Source organism: Podarcis tiliguerta, assembly GCF_965153285.1.
Source record: "Podarcis tiliguerta genome assembly, chromosome: 9".
Lineage (NCBI taxonomy): Eukaryota > Metazoa > Chordata > Lepidosauria > Squamata > Lacertidae > Podarcis > Podarcis tiliguerta.
In genome coordinates, this window is record NC_139542.1 from 1,823,310 (window position 1) to 1,843,383 (window position 20,074).

General features: G+C 47.1%; 1 protein-coding gene across 13 annotated transcripts in view; it reads right to left on the bottom strand.

The window, feature by feature from the left end:
- Positions 1-16,447, bottom strand: part of DYSF (dysferlin) — a 175,258-nt gene extending 158,811 nt beyond the window's left edge. For 3 of the 13 annotated variants that reach the window (XM_083398140.1, XM_083398130.1, XM_083398136.1), the window contains exon 1: positions 4,524-4,702. In XM_083398140.1, the coding sequence (XP_083254266.1) occupies positions 4,524-4,617 (94 nt within the window). In that variant the 5' untranslated portion in view covers positions 4,618-4,702. Of the gene's footprint in view, positions 1-4,523; positions 4,710-16,126 lie in introns of those variants that run through there. The other 10 variants (XM_083398135.1, XM_083398139.1, XM_083398129.1 and 7 more) reach the window with 6 other exon arrangements.
- Positions 16,448-20,074: the final 3,627 nt, after the last annotated feature.

Below are 20,074 nucleotides of genomic sequence, written 5' to 3' on the forward strand. Positions count from 1 at the left end.
TGTTTCTCCTCTGGCAGCAAAATGCCTTGGGCCGGCCCTGACGCCAGGTCACCTTTCCTCATACAGTTGTGCACTTGACTCCTTCATGTCAAAGCGTGTAAAAAGCCCAGACCAGAGGCCCTGATTCAGGCCCTGCTTGCCATCATTTATCCATTGGCCTGGTTTCATTTTAAAGATATAGGCCACCTATTTCCCCCTCCAAAAATGCAAGTCTTGCCCAGCCAGAGTTCTCTGACTTTGCTGTCCTAGCTATTATTGGGCTGCAGCCTCCAACATCCTCAATCAGCTCATCCAATGGTTGTGGATGATGGGAGATGGAAACCCAAACTTCTGGAAGGCTGCTCTAACCACCCAGCAACATGCCCCTGGCATAGAGGCCGCCTGGTGCTTCTGGAGTATAGCTTGACTGTCCTAGGAGACGAAAACCATTCTGCCTCATCCGCTTGTTGCTTTTATAATCTATCTTTGGAGTGCATCACGTGTCTGATAGTCTAAACAGGGATGTCCAAAACCGGAAGGAGGATCTAGACTCCGAAGCAGAGAAAAAAGGCTTGGAAGGCTGAGCAAACCATTTGGCAGGGGCAGAAAGGGACTCTCTCTCTCTCTCTCTGCTCAGTTTTGCCACAAAATGGTAAAAGGAAAAGGAAGACTCTTGAGAGACAGAACAATAGGAGGAGCTGCTATTGCCAAAGCTCTGCAGGAAGGTCTGCCTGGTATAGCTTTGTGGCTCTCTCCGTGCAGAGCCCAAAACTGCTATATATGGTCACTCAGCAGACTCAGACGGTTCAGCATTTGAAAAAGGCATCGCTCAGAATGGGAAGGAGGAAGGAAAGAGTGGAGCTCTGTTTGCAGATGATATTTGTTCCCAAGGAAGTGCAGGAGGGCAGAGAACGCCCAAAGTTGCCGCCTCTTGTGGGGAGAAAAAGGCCACTGCTCATTTGCAAATGCTAATTTCCCCCCGTGACACACGTGCAGGTTTAAAATTGTTCCTTGCAGCGATGGCAGCATTAAGACAAATTCAACAGTGTAAATAAGTTTTGATGGATGTAATAAGGGAATGCTGAATGGTATAGTTTCTGTAAAATATGCAGGGATTGATGATACGTAAAATGAACCATGGGAAGAGAAGAAGGGAAGTCATGGGTATTTTAAGGATGTAATAAACGAGTACTTTAAATTGTAAAACATAAAGTTTAATTTAAAAATTATATACAAAAAAATAAATTTGTTCCTTGCAGGACACGGGAGCACAGCTGGCAACATGAGCCAACGTACCAAAATGGGAAGCCAAACCAGCCTTCAGCAAGGCGATTTGGACTGTGACATCATAGAATCGTAGAGTTGGAAAGGACCCCCAGAGGTCATCTAGTCCAACCCCCTGCAAGGCAGGAATCTGGACCTGAAATAACACACACAATACACCAGGCCCAGGAAATCCTTCTGGCCCCCCGCTGAGGAATAACGCCTGGCTTGATATATATAATGAAAGGAAGAAAAGGTTTAAATGGGATATTCCCCCCAAACCAGAAGCTTGTAGGTATATTAGGGGCAGGTGCTCCAAAGAAGATGCCCAAACTATTTATGTTTGTGAGAACAGCAGCTAGAATATTATATGCTCAGAAATGGAAAGAAGAGGAGGTTGCAATGAAGGGGAAGTGGCTTTCGGAAGTAATGGACTAGGCAGAAATGGCAAAGCTGACAATGAAATTAAGAGGTCAGAATGATGAACTTTTCAAAGAAAAATGGAGGGCTTTCACTTTTAAAAAGCATTACAGCCAAATGAAATCGCAGGCAGGATTTGAGATAAAAGCAGCAGAAGAAAAATGACAAAATGATTGCAGCAGAGAAACTTTTTTGTAATAGATAAAGATATAATCCAGGAGTAAAAACACTGCGGAGATGAAGTCAACTGATGAAATAATGTAATTATTTGATTTGAGGTGATTGTGAAAACGTTTGGAAAAAATAATTTTAAAATAATATAAAGGGAATAATGCACGGCTCAAATGTTGCTAAGCGTGAGTCGCTGACCCATCTCCAGGTTTCAGTCACCTCACCTGCAATTCTGGACCTCAGGTCTCTGAGAATCTCTGTGCTTTGGAATAAGTGCAGGGCCAGCTATGCAGCAACTGACAGAAGGGAGAACAGAATCGGAGGTCTCAGCAGGGTGGGGCACTGGCAGGAATCCCTGGCATGAAAATAGAACTATTCCAAGCTTAGAAGGGGGCTCTTATTTTCAGCCGGGTGGAGAGTTTGGAGGGCGCCTTGTCTACAGTTTTATCTGAGGTTACACACGTCTCCATAACTCATGCCACTTCCACCATTGCCGCACACAAGTGAAATGTCAAATTGCACCTCTGTTCCCAGGGAACAATCAACATGCTGAGCCTCTCGACTTGATATCAGGTTGAGACCTAGCTCAGTCGGTAGCACACAAGACTCTTAAGCTCGGGGTGGCGGGTTCGAGCCCCACGTTGGGCAAAAGATACCTGCATTGCAAGGGATTGGACTAGATGACCCTCAGGGTCTCTTCCAAGTCCACAGTTCTGCTATCAGATCACTCCCTGGAATATAGGTATGTCCATATTAATCTTTGCTGGATGCAGACATCTACCGTATTTTTCGCCCCATAGGGCGCACCGCCCCATAAGATGCACCTAGATTTTGGGGAGGGGGGATAAAGAAAAGGAGAGCTGCGCAAAGCCCGGGCGTGCTCTTCAGTGCACCCCAGGCTTCAGAATGCAGGCAGCTCTGTGCAACCCTCGGGAGACCGGCGCGACTTCGCACCGGTCTCCCTAGGGTTGCGCAGAGCTTCCTGAAGCCTGGAGAGCAAGAGGGGTCGGTGCGCACCAACCCCTCTCACTCTCCAGGCTTCAGCAAAAGCCTGCATTCGCCCCATAGGACGCACACACATTTCCCCTTCATTTTTGGAGGGGAAAAAGTGTGTCCTATAGGACGAAAAATACGGTAGTTCCCTCTCCAGGTTCCCAGAAACTCTGCAGATGTTTTCACATGTGTGGCTTAAAGAAGTTCTTGTTTTAACTGGGTTTTCATGTGATCTGTAAATGTAAGGTGGGGGCTGCCCATTATGCTCCTTGGCATGGTCTGTGGGGGAAAGGCAGGAGGGGAGGAACATCTGCTTTGCATGCAGAATAATCACATCTCAATCCCCGGCAGCATCTCCAGGCAGGGCCAATGATTTTATCCTTTAAAATGTCCCTGGGTGTTGCTGCGTTGTTGTTTTTTGTGTCCTTTCCTTATCTATAATCATTCAATAAATAAATACATTCTGTTATTTATATGGTCAAAGGTATAAGGAAGAAGAGGGCCGTGACAACATCACACCAAATAAAAACGTGAATTGGAGTTGGTTGTGGAAACACATCCGAAGACAGCAGTTCAGAAGGAACAAAGGGGCAGATACATAAGAACTTGAGAAGATCGCGGCTGGATCTGGCCCAAGGGGACCCATCTAGGCCAGAATCCTGTTTTGCCAGGGGCCAACCAGATGTGACAATGGGAAACTTGCAAGCGCAGGATCTGAGCGCAAGAGCAACTCTCCCCTCCAGTGGTTTCCAGCAACGGATTCAGAAGCCTTGCTGCCTCCGACTGTGGAGGCAGAGAAAACCCAAGACTTTCCCATTTCTCCCAGGAGGAGACCAGAGAGCAAATCACCACTTGGCCGGGAAGCTCACTAGGTGTGGCTTGGAAGCCAGTCCCTGCCTCTCAGCCCCCTGCAAATCACAGGTAAAGGTAAAGGGACCCCTGACCATGAGGTCCAGTCGTGACCAACTCTGGGGTTGCGGCGCTCATCTCGCTTTATTGGCTGAGGGAGCCGGCATACAGCTTCCGGGTCATGTGGCCAGCATGACTAAGCCGCTTCTGGTGAACCAGAGCAGTGCATGGAAACGCCGTTTACCTTCCCGCCGGAGCGGTACCTATTTATCTACTTGCACTTTGACGTGCTTTCAAACTGCTAGGTTGGCAGGAGCAGGGACCAAGCAACAGGAGCTCACCCCGTCATGGGGATTCAAACCGCCTACAGCAAGTCCTAGGCTCTGTGGTTTAACCCACAGTGCCACCCGCATCCCTACTTCGAAGCATAGCTGTCAACCTTTCCCTTTTTCTTGCAAGGAATCCTATTCGGAATAAGGGAATTTCCCTTAAAAAAGGGGAAAACGTTGACAGCTATGCTTCGAAGGGTCGTTGTGAGGATTAAATGAGGAGGGAGGGGTGGGAACCATGCCGGCCACCTTGAGTTCCTCAAAAGACAAGGTATGCTATAAAATGCAATGAAATAAATACGAAGACTGCCACTATGAAAAGTAAGTCCAAAAGCATGAATCAAAGATACGATTAGAATAAACTCCCTCTGCAAAACCAACAAAACAGGAGTGCCGGGCAGAGCTCCCTTTTTGAGCAGCCTGTGGGGTGGGGCAGAGAGGAGGAGGAGTCCCCCCCCCCTTGTCCAGACCTCTGCCCCCCACCCTCTGCCTCTGGGCTGAGTCTCGGGGGGCCCTTACCTCGGAAGGTGACGCTGGCCACCGGGTCGCTGCGCTTGTCGCCCTTCTCCAAGGCGGGCAGGCTGCAGGCGCGCTGCAAGACGCAGCGGAACATGGTCTCTCTCTCTCTCTCTGTCTGGCGCGCGTCCGCCTTCAGGGGCGCAGCGCCCGCCGGTCACACAGAGCCATCCCCGCCCAGCGCCGCCCGCCTCCCGCCCAGCGCCGGACGCAGCATCAGGACCAGTCGGCAGGCAGGCAGGGCGGCGCGTTATCCCGCCAGGGGGCGCTGTGCGATCGGCCGCCCGGGATGCTCGGAGCGCAAAAGGAAGCGCAGCTGCGCGCAGCTACTCGCCCCGCCGCATTTCGTTACTGGGATATGTTTGTTTGTTTGTTTGTCTGCTGTTAAATTTATATAGCCACCAGTCCATTAATATTCCCTGGGCGGCTTACAACAAGGTGTTTAAATGACAATATATAATAATAATTTTAAAAGCAACCATAGGCAATAAAAGACGGCAAGAAAACGTCCAAGCATAAGGGCTGGATTAACCGTTAAGCAAAATAAGCAGGTGCTTAGGGCATCAACGGAAGCACCCCAGAAATTTTCCATTGCGGGATTTTAAACATGAATGGTCACCAGTTGCTCCTCTGAGTGTTCGTTTTCTCAGTTAAAGTATATTTAAAATCCCAATAGAACAACAGTGCAACAAGTCAGGCCGGATGCCTCATCTGGACTGAGTATAGAAGCAGATGTGTCGGGCAAGATTAGTTTGAGGATCTGATCAAAGACTTTGCAATTAGAAAAAGTCGGAGAAATTATTTTCAAATAGAAATAAAGTGGGAGCATACAAAAGTAAAGATTATTTTCCATCCTACTGCAGGTTTTGTTTCCTTTCAAAAAGCACAGTTTAGATTTATAGTTTATTATTGTTTATATTTTGAATGAGATATATACGGGGGCACCAAAATCTTTTAAGTGTTTGGGGCCTCTAAAAAAAGGTCTCAGTCTGGCCCTGCCCAGCATGCAGGATGAAATCACCTCTTTATTCACTCCGGTTTAACTGCATTAACTGCACTGGAATTCCACCGAGAACAGGGGAGGCATTCCTGATGAGTTCTCACACTTCTTTTTCTATTAATTAGTTAAATAATTTTATACACTGCCCTTCATCTGAAGATCTCAGTGTGGTTCACAAGGTAGAAATACAGGCTGAAAGCACAAAATAAATAGTGAAAACGCAAAGGAAAGGAAACAATAACACCCCCTTCCCACAAACACATTTAAAAGGCCATAGAATATTAATCAGCCAAAGACCTGGTTTAAAAGGAACATTTTCGCCTGGCAATAGCGTGATAAAATTCAAAGCAGCAAAAATTAATTGCCCATTTATTCAAAATCCAGCTAAAACTATTTAGTTTAATTAATTAAACAAAACTGATGAACTTGATCCTATGATATCAGCTTTTCGAAGTCTGGTTTTCATTTGTGCCCTCCATAACCCCCTCCTCTGCTGCCCTCTGCCTCTTTGCATCCGCCTAGGTAATCCTGGGGGCTTTTATGGTGTAGGGTAAGGTGGGGCGGGGGGCACTGGGGGCAAGTTGATGGAACCAAGAGAGCAGTAGCACTAAAATGTTTGAGACCCACTGAGAGTGTCCGACCAGGGCCTGGTTCAAATCCCCACCCAGCCATGAAGCTCACTAGCAGAGCAAGGTGACAGATATCCGCAACTGTCCTTTCTCCCTCCCTGGCATTGGGTAGCCTGAGGGAGGCTGCCTCTGATTATGGGATGTTCCCCTCCAGCCTGCCACATGCAGCATCCATCTAATACACCGTTCATCCTCTTCCACAATCTAACATACTTAGAATCATAGAATCATAGAGTTGGAAGAGACCACAAGGGCCATCGAGTCCAACCCCCTGCCAAGCAGGAAACACCATCAGAGCACTCCTGACATATGGTTGTCAAGCCTCTGCTTAAAGACCTCCAAAGAAGGAGACTCCACCACACTCCTTGGCAGCAAATTCCACTGTCGAACAGCTCTTACTGTCAGGAAGTTCTTCCTAATGTTTAGGTGGAATCTTCTTTCTTGTAGTTTGGATCCATTGCTCCGTGTCCACTTCTCTGGAGCAGCAGAAAACAACCTTTCTCCCTCCTCTATGTGACATCCTTTTATATATTTGAACATGACTATCATATCACCCCTTAACCTCCTCTTCTCCAGGCTAAACATGCCCAGCTCCCTTAGCCGTTCCTCATAAGGCATCGTTTCCAGGCCTTTGACCATTTTGGTTGCCCCCCTCTGAACACGTTCCAGTTTGTCAGTGTCCTTCTTGAACTGTGGTGCCCAGAACTGGACACAGTACTCCAGGTGAGGTCTGACCAGAGCAGAATACAGGGGCACTATTACTTCCCTTGATCTAGATGCTATACTCCTATTGATGCAGCCCAGAATTGCATTGGCTTTTTTAGCTGCTGCGTCACACTGTTGGCTCATGTCAAGTTTGTGGTCAACCAAGACTCCTAGATCCTTTTCACATGTACTGCTCTCAAGCCAGGTGTCACCCATCTTGTATTAGAAAACCGCATATGTTTCTGTCCACCATGACATCTGGTTGCAATGAGTTCCCCAGGCCACTTCCATGACACAGTGAGTTTTGTCCATTCCAAGCCTGTGGCCAGGCTAATCCCATGGGGCCTCAAGCCAGCACAGCAAAAGGCTTAATTCTTCTGTTTGAGTTTCATCAGTGACCGAACCTGCCTAACTGGAGAGTGAGATTAGAGAAGTGGGAAAACTTTGGGTTTGTCCTGCTCACCTACTGACACAGGTGCAACACTTGGAGCTCCTGCAGAGGAGTGAAGTTGTGATACAAATTCAATAAATCCGTATTTTTAACTAACATTTTATATTCTGTATCAACCGTTTGGAGGCTATGGGTGATTAAGCAGGAGATAGTGACCCTATCCAGGCCGTGGGTGGCGCTGTGGGTTAAACCACAGAGCCTAGGACTTGCAGATCAGAAGGTCGGCGGTTCGAATCCCCGTGACGAGGTGAGTTCCCGTTGCTCGGTCCCTGCTCCTGCCCACCTAGCAGTTCGAAAGCACGTCAAAGTGCAAGTAGATAAATAGGTACCACTCTGGCAGGAAGGTAAACAGTGTTTCCGTGCGCTGCTCTGGTTTGCCAGAAGCGGCTTAGTCCTGCTGGCCACATGACTCAGAAGCTGTACGCTGCCTCCCTCGGCCAATAAAGCAAGATGAGCGCTGCAACCCCAGTGTCGGCCACGACTGCACCTAATGGTCAGGGGTCCCTTTACCTTTTACCTTTTAGTGACCCTATCCAACAGGTAGAATAAAAACAGTCAAGAAAAACCCAGTTGTGCCATCTGAGGGTTCCATAGAAACACAGAATTGGGAAAGTTGGAAGGAACACATTTGAGCTACTGACAGCATCTTTTCAAAGTATTCCAGCCATTTCAACCTCAGGTGGAAATCTGATGGGAAGATGGGGAGAGGCGGACAGGAAGTTGGCAGGGCCAGTAAGCAGAGGGAAACAGGAAGGCCACTTTCCTCTTGGCAGTGCTAGGATATTGATGTTCTGTTCCACCTAAACAGATGTGTGGAGCTGTTGTATGTCACATGTCTGTTTACATTCTAGAGCTGCTTGCCGAGTACTTCCGTTTGTGTATTGTTGTTGTTTAGCTGTTTAGTCGTGTCCGTCTCTTTGTGACCCCCTGGACCAGAGCACGCCAGGCACTCCTGTCTTCCACTGCCTCCCGCAGTTTGGTCAAACTCATGCTGGTAGCTTCGAGAACACTGTCCCACCATCTCGTCCTCTGTCGTCCCCTTCTCCTTGTGCCCTCCATCTTTCCCAACATCAGGGTCTTTTCCAGGGAGTCTTCTCTTCTCATGAGGTGGCCAAAGTCTTGGAGTCTCAGCTTCAGGATCTGTCCTTCCAGTGAGCACTCAGGGCTGATTTCCTTCAGAATGGAGAGGTTGGATCTTCTTGCAGTCCATGGGACTCTCAAGAGTCTCCCCCAGTACCAGAATTCAAAAGCATCCATTCTTCGGCAATCAGCCTTCTTTATGGTCCAGCTCTCACTTCCATACATCACTACTGGGAAAACCATAGCTTTAACTATACTGTATAGCTTTTGCCTTTTGCTGCTTCTTTGTTGGACACGAAAGGGGGAAGACATGTTTTTTCCTTTGTCCTGATGTATGTTAAATAAACTGCTTGTAAATATGCTTTACATATACCTCTGTCCGCCCTTCCGCCACGAGGAGTTTATTTTCTCTGCTGGTTTGCGTGCTCAGCTTCGGAAAGGCTTCTGAAGCTCTGAGTTGCAGTTTTGATGCAGAACCGAGGACTGGAGTTCGACCGGTTGCCGGCCAGTGGGCTGGAGCCAGCTGGGGGTCTGCCAATTGCCCCCGTCCCCTTGAGTGCATTGCAACAGGCAGGAGGGCGGACAATCCCTGAGAAAGAGGGGGGAAGCACCTGAGGCATTCCTTTTAGGTATACCATATTTTTCGCTCTATAGGGCACACCAGACCATAGGGCACAACTAGTTTTTAGGGGGGGAAATAAAGGGTGGGGGAATTATTTTTTCCCCCAGCCCCAAAGAGGAAAGAAGCCAAGACAGCAAGCGGGATCCATTCCGCTGGCTGTCTTGGCTTCCTCTTTAACCACACGCAACCTATCCAGCTGGGAGAGACTGCACGCGGCTTTGGCAAAAGCCAAGACAGCCAGCGGGATGGATCGAAAAGTTTGAAAGCACATCAGAAGGCTTGCGGATAGCTGCCTGAAGCCTGGGGAGTGCAGTGGGAGTTGGCACTGCGCTCCCCGGGCTTCAGGCTGCAGGCTGCTATCCGCAAGCCTTCGGAGCACTCCGAAGGCTTGCGGATAGCTGCCTGAAGCCTGCATTCACTCCATAGGACGCACACACATTTCCCCTTCATTTTTGGAGGGGGAAAAGTGCATCCTATAGAGCGAAAAATACGGTAATCACAAACGATATTCCTGACAATCAAAGGGAAATATTCCTTTATGCAACGACAGCTGCCAGGATGCTTATAGCAAAAGACTGGAAAGGGAGAAAAATTCCATCAATGAAAGAATGGCAACTTAATTTTGTGAACATATAAACCTGGCAAGACTCACAGCATTCATAAGGGGACAATTGGACCAGAAATTATTAAAAGAATGGGGATGCGCTAAAGAGTATATGAAAAAACATTGTTCTGGAGTAAGCATATCAGTGTGTAATGAATGACGCTTTGCAGGGTTAAAGAAAAAGAAAAATGATGTAAAAAGTATAAAGATAAAGGTAATCTACATTAGACACAACAATTTAGAAAGAGTAAAATTTTTGAGGTCTTAGAACAAAGGAAGTCAATATGTGTATATATGTATGTAATGACTAGATTAGAATGAAGATATGGTTTTATTTGTAGATGTGTGCTTTTTCTTTTTCTCTTTTTTGTGTTCTGTTTTTCTTTCTTGTTTGTATAGTTTTATTTTGGATTCAATGTTTGTAATTTTTGTTGTAATTTTGCATGGGAAAAAAATTTAAAAAAGAAAGAAAAAGGGGGGGGGGAGCCTCGCAGGCTGGTGATGCAGGAGGCTTCATGAAGAAGAGCTCTAGAAGGCGTGTGCAGGATGAGTCCTCTCGGCTGCCCTGTGGACGTCGAAGGCAGAGCAGAACCACCTTAAATAGCACGAGCTTAAAGTGGATGACTGTCCCCCCCACAAATTCTGCACCTGTTGGGTGGAAATACCCTTTGGCCGCAGGAGGACTGATGACTCAGTGATCCCAGGGGGAGAGAAAGAATCCAGCTGGGAAATCACGTCCTGCCTCTGGATTCTCGGTTTGGGACTTTTCAGTTTGGAGAAAAGGAAGGGAGGAAGAATTGGCAAGATATAGAATTATGCATGGCAGGGAGACAGCGGGTGAAGTTCTTCTCCCTCTCTCATAACGACAGAAACTCAACATCTAATGAAGTTGATGGATGGAAGATTAGGGGGGGGGGGAGAACGTCCACGCAGCGCAGTATTAAACTGTGGAACTCCCTCCCTCAGGAGGCAGCGCTGGCAGCCAGCCAAAATGGCTTTGAAAGAGGATTAGACAAATTCATGGAGGAAGAGAGGGCTATCGATGGGCGTCCCTCCACAGTCGGAGGCAGCAAGGGCCTCCTCGGTGGTGGCGCCCAGCCTGTGGAACGCCCTCCCATCAGATGTCAAGTCAATAAACAACTGACTTTTAGAAGACATCTGAAGGCAGCCCTGTTTAGGGAAGTTTTTAACGTTTAATGCTGTATTGTGTTTTTAATATTCATTTGGGAGCTGCCCAGAGTGGCTGGGGAAGCCCAGCCAGATGGGCGGGGTATAAATAAATTATTATTATTATTATTATTATTATTATTATTATTATTATTATTCTGACTCCCAGTTGCTGGAAACCACAGGAGAGGAAAGGACTCTCAGATCCTGCTTGCTGGTTTTCCACTGGTGAGAAGGTGGTCTGGGCAGGTCCCCTTTGGCCTGATCCAACAGCCTCTTCTTATCATAGAATCACAGAATCGCAGAGTGGGAAAGGGTCCACGGAGATCATCTAGGCCAACCCTAGCAGAACAGACTCCCTCAGAAGGTTGTGGACGACTTGTAATGATGACATTGGAGCAGTTCTACATTATTGTTGTTGTTGTTGTTGTTGTTAGAATTTATATACCACCCTATACCTGCAGGTCTCAGGGCAGTTCACAGAATTCTGATTTCCATACTGATTGTTTTGGCAAGGACATATGGCGCCATTTCCAGTCTCCTTCCTTAGAGGTTTTTAAGGAGAAGTTGGGTGGCCATCTGTCAGGGATGCTTTAGCTGAGATTCCTGCATTGCAGGGGGTTGGACTAGATGACCCCCGGGTCCCTTCCAGCTCTAGGATTGTAGGATCTCAAGGGAGCAGAAAAGACTATTTATGCATGCGACCACGACTGCACAGACATTATTGGTCCAGAGATGGAAGGAAGATAAAGTCCCTACCAGAGAAGAATGGCCGATGAAGTGGATGGACTATGCCTAAATGGCAAAAAATGACTGGAAGAATCAGAAATCAGGAAGACCAGAATTTTAATAAGGAATGGAAGCAAAAATCTGACCTTTTCCTGTTAAGCAAAGATCGTAAAACAACCCGGATGATCACCAGATTCTGTGTACAGATCTGTAGGCATAGACCATTGCTCGACCCAATCTAGTTCGTTAAGAAAATCCCCAAACTCGGTTCCATGGGTGACTCTGGGTCATAGCTTATCTTAAAGTTTTAAGTGTCTATGTGTTTGTCGCATTTATAAATTTTAAATTTATTGTTGTATGCTGTTTTAAAAGTTTGCTTTCCTTTTGGGATTGTACCCCCAAGTGTGTTTTAAAAGCTGGTCTTCGACCGTAATAAATTATCTATCTAATAAGGAATGGGGGGAATTTATAATTTATCCCAAAGAGCATTGCAAACAGTTAAAATCGTTAGTAGAATTGGAATGACACTTGTAGTTCAATGGTGAATTTTGGACACTGTGGAAATGTAAAAGATCTGAATCATCATGAAAGATGCGGGAGGAAATGATCAGCAATAGGACCCGCAAAGGGGAGGAGGGAAGTCTGGGAGATTCCATGGAATCTTATTTATGTGTTTGGTATGTGACTAAAGTTTTAATCTGAAAACCAAATAAATATTTATTTATATATTTTTAAACACCCTCTAGGATTCTACTCCACTGCAATGCAGGGTATCTCAGCTAAAGCACCCTTGACAGAGGGCCACCCAACCCATAACTGTCAACGTTTCCCTTTTTTTAAAAGGGAAATTCCCTTATTCCGAATAGGATTCCTCGCAGGAAAGGGGGAAAGTTGACAGCTATGACCCAAGCTCTGCTTCAAAAACTCCAAGGAAGGAGAGCCTGTTCCACCATCAAAAATCTCTTGCTCCTCTCATGTTCTCCTCCTTTGCAAAGCGGCCGCTAAGCCCTGGGCACCTACGGGCGCTTCTGTGACACAGAGGGAGCTCTGCCAGGTCAGCCATCCCAGCCCCCGCTGGCCAAACAGGTGCTGGGGCCAGGATCCAAAGGAGGAAACTATAAAAAGAGCAGGGTGTGGCGGTGGTGGGGAGGTTAGGTTTCTCATCTGCCTCCTTTGCTGGGCTTCTGCAGCTCCTATTGCCAAATTCCCAGGGCAGAATCCAGTCTCTCCGATTATGAGGAAGGGTCTATGGAGGTGGGGCAGAGGAGGAATGAGAAAGGAGGAGGACCGGAGACCATCTGAAACACTCCCTTTTTTTATAAATAAATAAAAATTCTTTTGGCTTTTTTTTTTTTTGCAATTTTTTTGGCAGCTCCCAAAAGAATTAATGATAATAATAAAAAAGCGATAAAACACCAGACATTAAAAGCTTCCCTAAACAGACCCCTCCCTTCTCTCTCTGCCCGTGGGATCCTTTTCCCAGGATGCCTATTAGCATATAAAGCCCCTAACAACTGGGAACCAGAACAGGTACTAGCACACATGCCAAATAATTCCCATTTAGCGTTTAGAAGAATGAGCTCCATTCATGTGGCAACACCTTTGTCCTTTGGAACTGCCCGCCACTTGATCTCAAGCAGGTGCCTTCACTCACTGCACTCTTTCCAGCACCTGCTCAAAGCGCTCTTGTTTAGACAATGCTTAGAAAGGACACATGCGTGATCTCTAAGCATGCTTAGAAAGAAAATGTGAGTCTTAACCGGTTTTAGTAATTTTAACTTTTTGTATGTTTCAAACTATTGAAATTTCCTCCTCGATTTTCTCGTTTTATCTTTTCACAAACCGCTTTGAGGTTTCAGTCTGCAATCTAGCAGCGTATACATTTTATGAAATGGATATAAATGAATAAATAAAGTAAGCGGGGCATTTAGCTTCACTGACTCATAAGTTACACACACACACATAAAAACATAATAGGATTCAACCGTCGGTTGCTCTGACATTATAGCCCATAAATTGGGTATAAATTTTATGACGTACATAACAAATCAGTCATCAGACTTCCTTAAAATACTGCCAGAGAGATGACGCTGGGTGGTGATGACCCCTTTGGTCTTCACTGACCCAGATCCTGTTTTGCTTTTCCTTGTGAACGAATTCAGCAGCAGCAGCAAATCTGTAGCCTCAGATGCAGGAGGGTGACCCCCACCCCCCTTGGAATATGGAAAGGGAGGGAGGCGTCAAATGAATTAAAGCCCAAATAAAATCCCCGCACAGAGAAAGCTAGCATGTAAGGGAGAAGCATTCTAGATGCCCTGGGATGCAGGAAAGGCCCGCAGCAACATACAGTTACTACACGGTGCTGCCTCACATCATCTGAGCCCCCTGCGGTCTGATGTGGTGCAGTCCATGCACAGCACCTTAATGCGCAACACCTCAAGTGGCCCCAGCCAAGGCTTTCTGCTGCCCGAGGCAGGAGATCCAATCCCCTGCCCTCCCAGCCCAAATGCAAAGCACCCAAGGGGCAAGCCAAGTTTCATGTTGCCTCTCCCTCGCTGTGGAAATGCAACTATAATGATGGAAATAAGACTGAGCAATAGCCAAAATCAGCTGCTCCCCCTTTACCCAATGGTAGGGCTGGTTCTCTGAGCCATTCCAAAGAAAGAGAGGCAGGTTCCTTAACATTGCATTGAAGCAGAAACACAGCGAATGGACACAGCCACAATTGAGCATTTTTATGATTTCACAAAGCAAATGCCCAACACAGAACTTTAAACTTGGGCTGGATTGAGCAGCTTCCTGGGGTCCCATTTCCTTTCTGGACCTGGAAGAGACTCTGCCACAAATATTGATTCTCTCGCAGGCTGAGCAACTGCACCAGGATGGAGGACTTTGGGACCATGAAGTTTGGCTGAGGATGAGCAGGAGACACACCTCCTAAGAGCCGGCTGGATCAGGCCCAGCGGCCCATCTAGTCCAGCCTCCTGTTCTCAACGGGGCTGAGCAGCTGTCTTTGGGCATGGGTAGGTCTAAACCACAGAGCCTAGGGCTTGCCGATCGGAAGCTCAGCGGTTCGAATCCCCACCATGGGGTGAGCTCCCGTTGCTCGGTCCCTGCTCCTGCCAACCTAGCAGTTCGAAAGCACGTCAAAGGGCAAGTAGATAAATAGGTACCACTCTGTCAGGAAGGTAAACGGCATTTCCGTGCGCTGCTCTGGTTCGCCAGAAGCGACTTAGTCATGCTGGCCACATGACCCAGAAGCTGTACGCCGGCTCCCTTAGCCAGTAAAACGAGATGAGCGCCACAACCCCAGAGTCGTCCGCAGCTGGACCTAACAGTCTGGGGTCCCTTTACCTTTGCCTTTTAGGCAAACTAAGGCCCAGGGGCCGGATCCAGCCCAATCGCCTTCTAAATCCAACCTGCACACGATCTAGGAATCAGCATGTTTTTACGAGAGTAGAATGTGTCCTTTTATTTAAAATGCATCTCTGGGTTATTTGTGGGGCATAGGAATTTGTTGATTTCCCAAAAAATATATACTCCAACCCCCCACAAGGTCTGAGGGACAGTGGACCGGCCCCCTGCTGAAAATGTTTGCTGACCCCTGCCTTTGGGGAACCTGCAAGAAAAATCTGAGCACCAGAGCCCTCTTCCCTCCTGGGGTTTACAGCCGCGGGTTTTTGGAAGCCTTGCTGTCTCCAACTGCAAAGGGAGAAACTTAGCTGGCCTGGCTAGTAGCCATCAATCTCCCTTTCCTCTGGGAATTTGTACAGTTCTCTCGTAAAGCTGCCTAGGCCATCACACTTCTTGTGGGAGGGAGTTCCACAGTTTAACTACGAGCTGCGTGGAGGACTGTGTCTGTCCTGAACCTTCCAACATTCACCTTTGCCAGGTGTCCCCAAGTTCTAGGGACAGGAGGGAGGAAAATTTCTCTGCACCCACTTTCCCCATGACATGCAGACTTTTTATAAACTTCTACCACGCTTTGGGACATGGGTGGTGCTGTGGGTTAAACCACAGAGCCTAGGGCTTGCCGATCAGAAGGTTGGCGGTTCGAATCCCCGCGACGGGGTGAGCTCCTGTTGCTCGGTCCCAGCTCCTGGCAACCTAGCAGTTCAAAAGCACGTCAAGTGCAAGTAGATAAATAGGTACCGCTCCAGCGGGAAGCTAAACGGCATTTCCGTGCGCTGCTCTGGTTCGCCAGAAGCGGCTTAGTCATGCTGGCCACATGACCCGGAAGCTGCACATGCCTCCCTTGAAATCGAGATGAGCGCCGCAACCCCAGAGCCAGCCACAACTGGACCTAATGATCAGGGGTCCCTTTACCTTTAACCACGTCTTAATTCTCTTTTCCTCTAAACTAAAAAGTCACAGACCTCCCTGGAGATCTGAGGTTTATGCAGATGTGTACAGGGATTGATTTCTTGCTTGTCCCGCATTCAGCAACCTGCAAATAGAAACAGCCCCAAGCGTCCCTCTCCAAATCCCCTTTGGCCCCTGAGAATGGGAGAGAGAGAGGTGGTGTTCTCCTCACCAGCACCCTTGGGTGCTCTCTCTGCCCTGTACCTCTGCTTCCCTCGTCTCGGCCCCCGTAGTTGCAAACTCATCCTCCTTCTTACCTTCAAACACCACGGAGCAATAAGCATCGCTGATATCCGTATCCGGAGTCTGGACGTTCTGTGCGTGGAGGACGAAGACCCGCAACATTTTGGGAGGCCCAGAGGGTTTCCTCCCCCTCCTCGTCTCGGATCTGGCCCGTCCTCTGGGATGTTTGCTTTCCCTACAGTTCAGGCCCGTCTCCCTCCTGCTCTGGAGCTGGCAGAACAGCTTGGCTCCAGCTCCAGTGACAAACAGATAGAGCTCTTAAAGGGACACCAGCCCTGGCCAGCTCCAAAGCCAAGAGGGCCTGCAAAGACATGGGCGTTCGTTTGTAGACAACTGGACACTCCAGCGCTGGCCTTTAGGTCATCGCCTCAAGACAGAGCAAGTTCAAAGAGATAGACAAATGTGCCCGGATCCGTTTCTGATTTTTCCGGCCACATTTCCACGTCAGTTTGCAATTGCTTTTTAAATTCTTCGTGAAAATTTGACAGCTTTTCAGCGGGAATTTCCCTTAAGACACACAATTTTGTGCCTCGTATAAGAATCTTCATGAGCCGTTTTTCTCCTAACAAATGTACACACACACATAGATATGTGTGTGTGTGTGTGTGTGTGTGTGTGTGTGTATATATATATATATATATATGCAGGTTTTGGTGTCCTCGGGTGTCTTCCCGTGTAAAAGTTGGGGTGTCTAGGCGACGTTTCGACGAGGTCTCACTCGTCATCTTCAGGCTGGTGCTTTCGGCTTCTTGTTACTGGAACAGAGCAGGATCTCAGTGTTTGAGTTCCTATAAATACTGTTGAGGAGGTGTGGTGTATAGCCTCCAATGTTCTGGGCAGAGAGGAGGTTCCCAGGCTAGTGTGCCTTTTCTTCTTTTGTTCCTTAATTACTTGAGGGATATCTTGAGTGATTTCTTGAGTGATTTCCTGAATCCCACTTAGGTGGGTCATTAGGTGTGGATTAGTTGCTAAAGCCTTCGTGTCTTGAACTCTTGAACTTTGTGAAGAGTTTTTCTGAGAAGATGGCTGTACTGCACTTGGTTGTGCTCTGGCTTGGCTTCGTGTATAGGGGCGAGCTGTGGTTTTGTGGCCTGTGTCAGCCAGATCTGTGTAGGGATTGCAGGGGGGTGCAGCATCCGGAGGTGCCACCCTGGTTTGGCTACTGGATGGTGTCTGTAATTTATCTGTGGAGAGGGTCTGGGTTTGGGTCTGGTGTGGTTGATTGGTGATGGCGTTCTGTGTGCCTCTGGATCTGGTGTCAGATTTTGTGGGGAGGGCTAATTTCCAGATGTCTGGCAAGCGGGATGTGTCGTCACGCTTGTTCATGTTGTGAGGGTGTTTCTCTATCTCGATGGCTTCCATGATTATTCTCTTGTGGTGATGTTCCATGTTAAAGAGCAATTTGGAATCTGCAAATCGAGATTTGGAATCTGCAAATCGAAGCCATCGAGATAGAGAAACACCCTCACAACATGAACAAGCGTGACGACACATCCCGCTTGCCAGACATCTGGAAATTAGCCCTCCCCACAAAATCTGACACCAGATCCAGAGGCACACAGAACGCCATCACCAATCAACCACACCAGACCCAAACCCAGACCCTCTCCACAGATAAATTACAGACACCATCCAGTAGCCAAACCAGGGTGGCACCTCCGGATGCTGCACCCCCCTGCAATCCCTACACAGATCTGGCTGACACAGGCCACAAAACCACAGCTCGCCCCTATACACGAAGCCAAGCCAGAGCACAACCAAGTGCAGTACAGCCATCTTCTCAGAAAAACTCTTCACAAAGTTCAAGAGTTCAAGACACGAAGGCTTTAGCAACTAATCCACACCTAATGACCCACCTAAGTGGGATTCAGGAAATCACTCAAGAAATCACTCAAGATATCCCTCAAGTAATTAAGGAACAAAAGAAGAAAAGGCACACTAGCCTGGGAACCTCCTCTCTGCCCAGAACATTGGAGGCTATACACCACACCTCCTCAACAGTATTTATAGGAACTCAAACACTGAGATCCTGCTCTGTTCCAGTAACAAGAAGCCGAAAGCACCAGCCTGAAGATGACGAGTGAGACCTCGTCGAAACGTCGCCTAGACACCCCAACTTTTACACGGGAAGACACCCGAGGACACCAAAACCTGCATTCCTGTACCCGTGAAAATCTACGAAAGCAAATATATATATATATATATATATATATATATTGTTCTTGGTATGAGCATTTGTATGCATGCACACTTCTTCAGATACAGTGGTACCTCGGGATAAGTACTTAATTCTTTCTGGAGGTCTGTTCTTAACCTGAAACTGTTCTTAACCTGAAGCACCGCTTTAGCTAAAGGGGCCTCCTGCTGCTGCCGCGCCGCCAGAGCATGATTTCTGTTCTCATCCTGAAGCAAAGTTCTTAACCTGAGGTACTATTTCTGGGTTAGTGGAGTCTGTAACCTGAAGCGTCTATAACCTGAGGTACCACTGTACACTGAAACAGAAATCACCAGACCCTTGTATATAGTGAGAGGCTGGGGAGGGGTATTACACAGAAGGGGGGTGGGAATGGCCTCTGCCTCTCCGCCTAGCCAACCTCACAGGGTTGTGGTGAGGGTAAAATGGCGAAGGAGTAAATGAGGTGCACCACCTCAAACTCCTTGATAAACAAATAATTTCCTCTCTCCCTTTCATCGATTCAGCACAGATTGTACACAGAAAATGCCCCCCACCCTTCACTCTGATTGCGTTTACTGAAACAGGTATTAGGATTAGTGAGGTGTGAACCCCCATCGGCTTCCCTAGGAAACAACTATTATCTGTAGTACAATAGTATCTGTTATCTGTAGTACAATAGTACTTATATTGCCATATTTTATTTTATAAATTGCTTGCTGGTCATTGACCGTATTAAAGATATTTGAATTTTGAAACAACTTGGGCTTTTCTGTCAAACGCTAAAAAAATGAGCATCCTCAGAGCTTTCTTTCCCCCTTTTCTTTTTCTTTCTTTCTTTCTTTCTTTCTTTCTTTCTTTCTTTCTTTTTTCCTCTCTCTCTCTCTCTCTCTCTCTTTCTTGGCATAGGGATTTCAATTCAGGGAAATGCTTCCCTTCACAGGGCGGAATGCCAACCCTGATGGGGCTTCCCGTATTTCGGCCAGGAGGTCATTCCATGACACGGGCACCACCTGCCTCTGTGTTTCCACAACCTCCAATCTTCAGGTAATGCTATACCATTTGGCTTCCAATGACCCTTTTTAGCAAGTTCCCCCCATCCAAAGTTAGCCCCTGGCTTTGCAATATTGAAGATTGCCATGTTCCTGTTTACTTCTGCTTTCTGCCTACGCAGGAGCCTGTGATTCATTTTAAGGCAAGGGGCGCAGATCTGCGTTGAAAGACAGGCTTTGTTTTTTCAGAAGCAGGGAGCAGCTCTTGTTTCCTTATCCCAGAATCCTAGGTGTGTCGTCTAATAACGGATTTCTAGCATTATGAGAGAGGCTAGTCTCTTTCTCCACATAGTGCAAATTTTTTGAAATTCCTGTTCATGGCCTCATTTTCTAGCACCAGAAATGCAACAGATGGAAAGATGGTACAACTCCGACCAAGGAAGAATGGCAGATAAAATTGATGAGCAATGCTGAGATAGCAAAACTTACAGGAAGAATTAGAAACCAGGAAGAGGCTGAGTTTACTAAAGAATGGGGAGAGTATACAATTTATTTGAAAAACTATGGTGAACAATTACATTCATTGGTAGGACTGACAGAAAACCTGTAGTAAAAAATTGAATTATAATAGAGTTAGGGAAGAGATGCAGAGGGGGAAATCTTTATGAGGATCCACCAATAAGGAGGGGGAGGGAAGTCAAAGGGGATTTTTTTGTTTTTATTTGATGGCGTATCTTCTTTCCTTTGTTTATTCTATATAAACTTGAAAATGCAAAAATAAAAATTTTAAAAACAAA